The sequence below is a fragment of the Gavia stellata genome, chromosome 16, assembly GCF_030936135.1.
Source record: "Gavia stellata isolate bGavSte3 chromosome 16, bGavSte3.hap2, whole genome shotgun sequence".
Classification (NCBI taxonomy): Eukaryota; Metazoa; Chordata; class Aves; order Gaviiformes; family Gaviidae; genus Gavia; species Gavia stellata.
The window spans coordinates 21,268,289-21,277,712 of NC_082609.1; the positions used below are offsets into that span (position 1 = coordinate 21,268,289).

Consider the following 9,424-nt stretch of genomic DNA (forward strand, 5'->3'; position numbering starts at 1 on the left):
GTCAGCAAATGCTGACCTACAGATCCCAAAGGGCTCGCATGCATCCCTGGAGCCTTGTCACACCAGCACTGCGTGAGGGGAAGGATGTCCAGGCGCTTGCTGGCCTTGGGCTGCCTATTGCCTGGGAGCCTGAGCAGGTCCCAGGGCCCTTTTGAATCCCAGAGGCTTCAAAAGGTGGTTAAGGAGCTGGATTATAAGCTCTTTGTGCCTCAGTCTGCCAGCTGGGCTTAACAGCGCTGCTGGGTCTCCTCGGGTGGCTGTGAAGCGCTTGACTCCGCAGGCTTCATGTGGGCTGAGCCACTGGTGGCCGGTGGTGGCTGATTGCAGGGTGAGGGTTTTCCACGCTGCCTTCTTCCCAACAGAAATTGCAATCATCCAAGCTTTCATCCAACTGTTCAAAATAGTATGCCCAGGTTTTTCTCTTTCCACTCAGAGGAGAATCCTGGGTGGTGTGGCTATGCTTCTGAGATGAGCCCAATGAGCTCTTTGTGGAGCAAACAAGGCTGAAGCAGTGCTGTCATGTCGGAGCCCTTTGAGCTGCCCTTGGAGGCAGCGCAGGCAGGCTGTTTTTAAAACAGGCTCCCGGCAGCGTCTGCTGCTGTGCCAGGTTGCCCACTGGAGCTGCCTTTTCACCTGCTGGGAGCCCCACGCACACAGCCCCCGACCAGGACCAAAGCTGTTGTACCAGGTATGTGAAGAAGCGGTGACATAAATGTCCAGCTGTTTAGTTTGTCTCAGGATTGCTCCCCAGGCACCTCTGCCTCCCAGGCTGGGCATCTGGCTGGGGCACCCATCCTTCACCCTTCTTTCACCTCTGCCACCGCCTGGGACTCACAAAGAAACCCAGTGCCCTGCCATGGTCCCCATGGCTGCGGTTGGCTCTGTCCTCTTGGCTAGTTTTGTCACCCTTGCAGTGCATCATGGCCCTTGCATTGGCTGTGCACGCTCAGACCAGTGGAAGCTGGGCTTCTGGAAGGAGCAGCTTGCTGGGTGCTGCTGGCAGGAGCCATGTGGCAAGAACACATCTGGTCTGGGCAGCCACAGTTCTGGTAAGGAGCCTGAGCCTGCTGTTAGAGTGAGCATACCTGGCACCAGACCATGGGCCAACAGGTCCAGACAGGACTTAAGGGACCCTACCCGCATTGGAAAAATAGTGGCAGGGAAGCTGGCTTAGCTGGAGATTCACCACTATCCACAGAGGTAGTACCATCCCCTAGGATGCTTTTCTGCATCTGGCTCCAGGTAAAGCCACCCAGGAGGCAGTGAATAGAGCCAGGAGGGAACCAGGCACAGCACTCTTGTCGCCATCCTCAGTCATGCGTCCATGTCACCTCCTCTGGGCCCCTGGACTCCGTGGTCACAGAATCACGGAATCACAGAATCACTAAGGTTGGAAAAGACCTGTAAGATCATCAAGTCCAACCTAAAAAACAAAACAAAACAAAACAAACAAAAAAAACCCCCCAAAAAAACAACAAACAAAAAAACCCCACCACACAACAACAACAAATCACAACACCAAAAACCAACCCACCCAACACCACACAGCACCATGCCCATCAAGCTACATCCCACAATGCCACATCCACACGCTCCTTGGGAGGGTGACTCTACCACCTCCCTGGGCAGCCTATTCCAATGTTTCACTACTCTCTCAGTAAAGAACTTTTTCCTAATATCTAGCCTGAACCTCCCCTGGCGCAACTTGAGGCCATTTCCTCTAGTCCTGTCACTAGTCACTTGGGAGAAGAGACCAGCACCCACCTCTCTGGAACCCCCTTTCAGGTAGTTGTAGAGAGCGATGAGGTCTCCCCTCAGCCTCCTCTTCTCCAGACTGAACAACCCCAGCTCCCTCAGCCGCTCCTCATAAGACTTGTTTTCCAGACCCCTCACCAGCTTCGTCGCCCTTCTCTGGACACGCTCCAGCACCTCAATGTCCTTCTTGTAGTGAGGGGCCCAAAACTGAACACAGTATTCGAGGTGCGGCCTCACCAGTGATGAGTACAGGGGCATGATCACCTCCCTGCTCCTGCTGGTCCCCTCGGGGTCTCCATGGATGGCCCAGAGGATGGTCACAGCTGTGTCTGGGCCCTGGTGCTGGAAGTTCAGGCTGAGGGTGAATGGGAGCTCTCAAGCGACCTCATTCTTTTGCCAAAGTCCTGGGAGCTGGGAGGGACCAAAGGGATCACATCCACACATAGGGATGCTGCAACATCAGAGGGTAACAAGCCAACTGAGCTGCCTCCTGCCACGCCTTCCCTCCCAGGGCAGAACTGACTGGCTAGATCCTCCTTCAGCTCTTGGCAAAAGGGGAAACTGCGGCATGGAGCAGTGGGTGTGCAGCTCTGGCCCCTGCTCTGTGGCCTTGCCAAGCTGCACCATGGCAAAGCTTTGCCATGGTCTCTGGCAACATGGTAAGCAACAAACCCTGGGGCCACCATCCTGCCCCATGGCACACAGCTCTGGCCACCCTGTGTCACTCAAGCTTCATTGCCTGAGAGACTGGCTGGCTCCCCTGCGCCATGGCTGGCCCAGGTCATGCGGGGCACCTTCGGGATTTTGCTGTCTTCCTGGCTGAGAAGGCTCCTGGCAGCAGCCCAGCACAGGGACAGTGTTTCTCATCTGCTTGCTTGGTCCTGGCAGTCCCTCGGGAGCAGGCTCCATCCCTTGCAAGCTGCGTTTCTCCAGCAAGTGTGGCTTTAATTGGGGTGTCCAGGCATTGGGGTTGGCATGGGTACAGCCCCTTTTTCAGCCTAGGCATCTTCTCCAGGCAGATCCTGGAGGAGCATGTAGATGGGCAGAGCCAAAAAATTGTTTGTCTCAGAGCCACACTGAGCAGATCTGCTGCACGTCCTCTGCCCTGCTTCTATCTGACCACATGGGTCCTGAGTGGGGAGAGAGCACCCGGCTTGCTGGGCTTGTCGAGGGTACCTCACCTCCAGGCACAGAGGGATGAGCAGCCCAACGTGGTGTCTTGCACCAAAAACCCCCTCTGCAAGTTGTCCCAGGACTGCACCCTGACCCTTTCCCATAGCTCCAGGGGGTCTGGCACGTCCTTTGGGGCTGGAGAAACACTTCTGTGGAGTGCTTGGGAGGAATGTGGGCATGAAGGGCATCAGCAGGCACCGCAGATGGCTCTTGGTGTGAAATTACTGGATGGAGCAAAGGCAGGGTGGTTTCTTGCACTGTGGGACTACTGAATGTCAGAGTTCCCCAAGCCTGACCTCCTCCTCTTCTACCTCCACATCCCAAGTGGGTGGAAAGTGAGGATGTTCGTGTGTGACTGCACAGTGGGTCCATCAGGCTGGAGGGTACCCTGGAAGTCCCGCACACACTCCTTGTGCCTGCAGAAGCCATCAGATTAGCCAGGCCACGCTGGCTGGATGTGTTGGACCCAGCACACACATACACACTCATGGCTGGGATTTCCAAAGCCCTGTCCAACACCACAGGATGTGCAAGGGTAGACTGCACATCGTGCCCAAGATTCAGGATAATGCAGCTTATTCCAGAGGAAAATGCTTTATATGATATGAATCAAAGCAGATTAAAAAAAAAAAAAACAGCCACGGATTAATATATGAGATAATACACCACAAAGAAAATGGGAAGTATGTCACAGGACTCTGGTTTGAGTCAGCTGTTTCCAGTAAACATGATGCACAGGAGGTTTTGGCAGGCAGTTCCTGCAGGAGGTTGGGGATCGCTGCCATGGGCAGCATTTGCTACAAGAGGAAGGGGCTTGAGGAAGAGGGACCAGAGCCTCGAGGCAGCGGTGTGGGGCTGGGCAGCACTGGTGCTTTAGATGCAGTCGCTTCGCAGAGGCTGCGGCAGGTCTGATGACTCACTTATCTGGAGGTTGAGCTCTGTTGAGCTGAGGGTCGTGGATGGGTTGTGCAGCTGGTTCGCCTCGTACATGGCGTACTCCTCGTGACACTGCTGCTGGAGGTGCCAGAGGATCTCTCTGGACAAGAAGTGGGTCTCTGCTTCACCTGACTCTGGAACAGAAGAAAGACAAAACCCAACTTCATGGGTCTGGCCCAAGGCAGGAGTCTGGGCAGAGAGCAGAGCAGAGTCTCTGGGAGATGCCCCAAAATATGCAGAATTTCCTGAGAAGTCAAAATATGGTTCTTACTTCCCCCTTTCAGCACACCAGAAGAAAGAAAATAAAACACAAGGCGCAGGAAGGACAGTAAAATACAGGCACTATGTGCTGGTTTTCCAGTAGTGCTTGTTGTGATGGGAACTACCTCGCCGGATAGAAATGCTTCTTCCCATCAGGAAGAGCACTGAATTTCCTCTGAAAAACAATGAGATTCATTTCAGCAAGAAGCAGCAAGCTGTTTTCAAGCCCCGCTGCTCTGGCAGAGGTAAGGAGAAGGGAAATTCAAAGGAGGAAGGGATAGCCTCGCTCCTTCTCATCCCCTGTCAGGAGGAATGCCGCTGAGCCAGCACACACACCAACACCTGTCCCAGTGCTGGGGAGGGCTTGACAGCCCCAGCCATTTCTCCCAGGAACATCAGCAGCGAAGGCAGCTGCTCCTTCCCCTGGAGGCATGCTGTTATATTTAATCCTTGAGGGAGCATTCTTGCTGCCCCAGCGGAAGAGTGCTTGTCTCAGGTGCCTCTGGGGACTTCAACAGGGACCAGATCTGCCAACATCCTCCTCACTCCTCTGAGACCCAGAGCTAGAAGTCCTTCTGTGTTGGGAAGAAGCCCCTTCCTCCCACTGCGGCAGGGACCCCCATGCCCATGTGAGTGGGGACATCAGCCAAGTGCTACATGGATCCTGCTTGCTTCCCTTTGTTTGCCCTGATCCGAGGTCACTCAAGGGGCTGGGGGAGCACAGCCACCAGGCTCAGCACTCCTACCCTCTTCCCCTCCTCACTCACCCTCATACACAATGAGCCGGTAGGTATCCGCGCACTCCTTGTAGCCTTTCAGGATCTCTTCCAATGTCCTGTAGAAAAGCTTGGCCTGCTCCAGGCGGTCCTCCCGGCTGAAGGCAGCACACTCATCCTGGGACATGGCGTAGAGGGACTGCAGCGGGGTGGCATACTCCACTGCGCAGTGCCAGAGCTGCAGGGACGGAAGAAAAAAAAGCACAGGGGCAGGACGACCAAACACCTGGCAAAGGGATGCTGGTTGACCATGATGCTGGCCAGAGCCCTTGAGATCCCTCGGCAGCTCCGTGGCCTGCCCTGCACTGATGCTGTGTGCTGGACCCCCGGGACAGGGACAATGGTTCTGGCCCCAGTGTCCCCCTGCCCTGTGTTGAGAGGGGAAAGAGCAACTGGCCTGGCAGGGAGGCAGGTACGGCCATGCCCTGTACACCAGGTGGGCTCAGAAAGCTGCCTCCCTCCTGTGTGGCCCCAGGGTGCAGCCACTGTCTTTGGCAGCACTCCCAAGCCGCAGCCTGGGGAGTGATTTTCCCCATGGAGTTTGGTCCTCCATGGAGATACCCCTTGCCCGTGTCTGATCACACCTTCTTGGTGGCTTTTCTGCTAGAGAACGGGGAGTCCAAGCATCCTAATGGAGAGTAGGAGAAAGGAGAAAAGGATAAATGCTGGCAAGGTGAATGCACAGCTAGAAGGAGGCTGATCAAACAAATGAGGAGAGATTTGTTAAGGCCATAAAAATTCCAAGGAGGAGCAGGGTTACCAGTAAGTCCTATATTGGGCAAACTGGGAAGTTTAATGAAGTGTATTAGAAGGAAGAGGGACAGGATCCCTGGGTAAATGCAGAGTAGCAGGAAGAGCTACTAGCCTTGGAGGGCAGTTGCCACAGTGACCCAGAGCAGGTACCAAGGATGGGAGCTAGCATCGCTGCCATGCACGAGTTCACCAGCGACTCAGCAGCAAGCTGAGGGGCAGATTTTACTGACAACACGCAGCGGGTCAAGACAGGTCCAGACTGCAGAGCTGCTAGAGCTCACTTGGTGCCGAGTGACTCAGCAGGAGTCTGGCAGATGAAACACAGCATCGGTGCATGCATTGTAGCAGGAAAAACCCGAGGCTGACTGTACTTCCCCAGGAGCAGAGCCAGGAAAGAGGCTCTGGAGTCCCTGTAGGCAGGGCTTTAAAAGCAGCAGCTCAATGCTCAGCCACCATCAGAGGGTAAATTAGGGAGACCCAGGTGAGAAGCATTGCTCCGCCAACACCTCCATCCACGGCTGTGTTAGCAGGAGCAGTGTGTTCCCTCCTCCAAGGGTCCAGGGGCAGAGGCCTGTCTGCCTGGAGATGTGGAAGGAGATGAGTGCAATGTGAGATGGAGGGATTCAGGGCTCATCAGCCCGGAAAAGAGGTGACTGGAGGAAGGGGAGAGAGTCAAAATATATAATGACTCACACAGACATTTTCAAGCACCTCTTCACAACAAAAGGAAATATTCATTTGTCCCATGGGAAGTGATGCTCTGGACCCCACATCTGCTTTTTTTCTGCTCAGTTTTCTGCTGTTTTCCAGACTTAAATCAACTCCAGGGGGAGTTAAGTGAGCCCAACATCCCTGCAAATGCTGAGCCTGGGAGGAGGTAGCCAGGAGGAAGGGGTGCAGAAGGCCAGCATGGACAGGACCTCTCCGTCTTGCAGAAGCCTGCTGAAAGCTGGGAGTATCTAATAGGAGAAGGGACACTGTCCTGCCCTTATGGCCACTTCTGGGCCCGGCTCTGAGGCCAGGAAGACCTTTGGGCTGATGCATGCTGACTGCTTTCCTGATGCTGCACTCAGTATACCTTGTTGTCTTCATCCCTGATTGTGTAGAGGCTGTGTTTGTAGACCCTTTTTTTGGTGCCAGCTCGGGTCAGGGTGGTTTCAGTGAGGTCTGCCAGGTACTGGATGTTGCTGTCAGCTTTCTCCAGGTCATCATAGATTTCACAGCTCAGAGGGACCAAGATGTGGAGCTTCCAGTTATCCCTGCGTACCAGCACATTGGGGTTGGCTCTGCTGAATTCCTCCATCGACTTTTTCACCCCTGGTGGAAGACAGCATCGGGCAGAGGTGCCTGGTGTGAGTACAGCTGCTTTCTACCTTGCTCCCCATTTCCCTGCTAACACTATAAAAGTGGGAGGATTGTTATTAGGAGCTATTTCTATCTGTAGGCATGATAATACAGGGAAACAGCTACGTACGTGGCAGGACTATTTTTAGGTACCCAATGTAATAAGACCAGGCAAGCCCATGAGCGACGTTCTGCTTGGACCTCTCAGACATCTCAGACATTTCCACTGCCGAGGGCTTCTGCAGGGGGAAGGAAAGACAGACCAGTGGTGATGAAAGCAGCCACCTGGGCTCTTCTGCAACAGTCGGTTCTCTACAGGGATTGGAGAGCAGCCGCCCTCTCCAAAGAGATCTGGAGAGTGAACAACCCTGCTGTCCCCTTCCACCACCACGTCCGGCAATGGGGCCGAGTCCTCAGTGGCCCACATGGCCCCTGCAGATGAGGAAGCTGATGCGGGAGTGAGCCAGACATGTTTCTGGCTGCATCCTCCATTTGGATTGTGTGTCCCAGTGCAACTTGTGCATCTGTCCAGTGCTTCCAGCATGCAGGATGAGACATCCCAGCGCCTGGTGGTGGGATTTCCAGGGCCACCAGTGGCCCCTGCCAGCTCTGTGTGTTTATTTAGGTGGAAGTGGGTGTTGAAACCCCACAGGCAGCTGACATCTGCGCTCCCTGAAGCACCCTTCTGTAGCCTGCGTGACCCCTCTCCCCTTCTAGCTCTGCTGGGGTAAAGCAGAGCCCTCCCAATGCTGCAGAGGTACCTGGAGCTTGGCTCTGCCACCCACAGGATGCTTGATAATTAACCCTTTAGAGACCACACAGGCTACCCTTTCCCCCTAAGCACCAGCTTGATTGACAGGTTTAAAAATACCCTTGTTTTTTGTGTCAGCAGGGCTCTGGCTGCAGCAGGGCTGCTGCCAGTGCCCGGGGCAGCTCTGGTCATTAAAAGGCAGCGTAGCCCTCCTGCCAGTGCATGTGGCAGCATGGGGCTGAGGAGATCAGCTCTTCGGGGCTGAGCTAATGAGAGCGTTTCTCCCGCTGCGGGGCTGCGTGCGGGTGGGCTGTACATGCAGGGGTCGCAGACAGCCAGGCCACTTGCCCCCACGACCACTCAGGGCTGCTGTGCTCCCTGGGGTGCCTAGCCAGGCTAGAGGTGTTGGTGCCTTACGTGAAGCCCCAGAGCAAGGATGAGGAGCTGGCACAGGCTGGCCAGGCCGAGGTGGAGGCCGAGTGGCTGCCCATCTCCATCAAGAAGAGCCACGTAGGCTGAGCCACAGATGAGAAGCATGGGCCCATGCCAGCGCAGGGGGAAGCAGGCGCTCAGGGCCCTCCAGAAGCTGCCATGGTGCCTGGGTGGGAGAGAGAGAGACAGGAGACAGGCTGGCGGCCGCCTGCCCGCCATCCCCATCTGCAGCCCATGGAGCACTGGCCAGGGGATGCTCCAACCTCCCTGCCAGTGCTGCTGACCTTCTAGAGAAGTAGGGAGCCAGGGGAGCCCTGTGGGACCCTGCTCAGCACACCCTGCGTGCCCCCAGCCAAGAGAGGGCTTGGGTCTCTTGCAGCACCCATGAGTCTCAGAAGGGAGCAGATGCAATGTTGCCCTGGACAGCAAGGGGAGATTATCTCCAACAGCCCTGTGCCCTCTGGCACTGGGCAGTGGGGGCAGGCTGGGGGCTGAGATCTCCTCCCCAGGTAAAGGGTACACTAGGGAGCTACCACAGAGAGGAGAGGGAGAGGTCCATAGACATGTGGAGGAGCTGGGCAGGCAGGAGAAGGGAGAGGAGGACGAGCTGAGAAAGGCACAAGGCTGATGGACAGCAGCGTGTGCTGCCAGGGCACAGCAGAGCATTGCTACAGAGGGTAGGCATAGGGGTAGAAACAAGGAGCAGATCCCTCCTGACACCCAGAGGCTGCTATGCTCTTGTCCTCAGGGTGTTCCCAGGAGCCCAGGAGAAAGCCTCCCTCATGCTGGCTCACCTGGATTGGAGGTGGAAGATCTCCTCAGCCAGGTAGCAGGTGCCCTTGAGCAGCACTCCGATCTGCAGGGCCACAAAGTGGGAGGTGAGGCTGCGGGCAGTGGGCACGAGGGGCTCCCCGGCGAGGTACAGTGCTGCGGCACACAGAGCCAGGAGCAGATACGCAGCACACTGCGCTCGCTCTCCCCGGGCCTTGGGGATGAGCAAAGCAGTGGGGTGGCTCGGCCGCCATGATTCCTGAGACATCTGTGGCAGAGGAGAGGGTCAGCAGCAACTGTTGTCCCCAGTGCCCACAGCAGCAGTGTGGGGAGTGGAGAAGCGGGCAACATGCACAACCAGCGCTCACCAAGCACCCCAAAGCACACAACAGAGCCATCCCTTCCTTTGCATGCCGCTGAAAGGCAGCTGCTTCTGGGGAGGTTCCCTTGCGCGCTGCACAGGCCACCTCAG

General features: G+C 56.0%; 1 protein-coding gene across 1 annotated transcript; it reads right to left on the reverse strand.

The window, feature by feature from the left end:
• Positions 1–3,801: 3,801 nt before the first annotated feature.
• On the reverse strand, positions 3,802–9,220 carry STING1 (stimulator of interferon response cGAMP interactor 1). The gene is made up of 6 exons (XM_059825626.1): positions 8,976–9,220; positions 8,167–8,347; positions 7,129–7,237; positions 6,733–6,971; positions 4,893–5,079; positions 3,802–3,998 (listed from the first exon to the last, which is right to left on the reverse strand). The coding sequence occupies exons 1-6, from the start codon at positions 9,218–9,220 to the stop codon at positions 3,802–3,804; spliced, it is 1,158 nt and encodes a 385-aa protein (XP_059681609.1).
• Positions 9,221–9,424: the final 204 nt, after the last annotated feature.

What these genes read in the sequence shown, in the direction of transcription:
- STING1 (XM_059825626.1), bottom strand. Translation starts at nt 9,220, where the DNA reads ATGTCTCAGGAATCATGGCGGCCGAGCCACCCCACTGCTTTGCTCATC. An exon ending in CCTAAAAATAGTCCTGCCAC is followed by an intron (nt 6,972 to 7,128) that starts GTACGTAGCTGT and finishes GTCTTCCACCAG; the next exon opens with GGGTGAAAAAGTCGATGGAG. An exon ending in TCAGGGATGAAGACAACAAG is followed by an intron (nt 5,080 to 6,732) that starts GTATACTGAGTG and finishes CCGTCCCTGCAG; the next exon opens with CTCTGGCACTGCGCAGTGGA.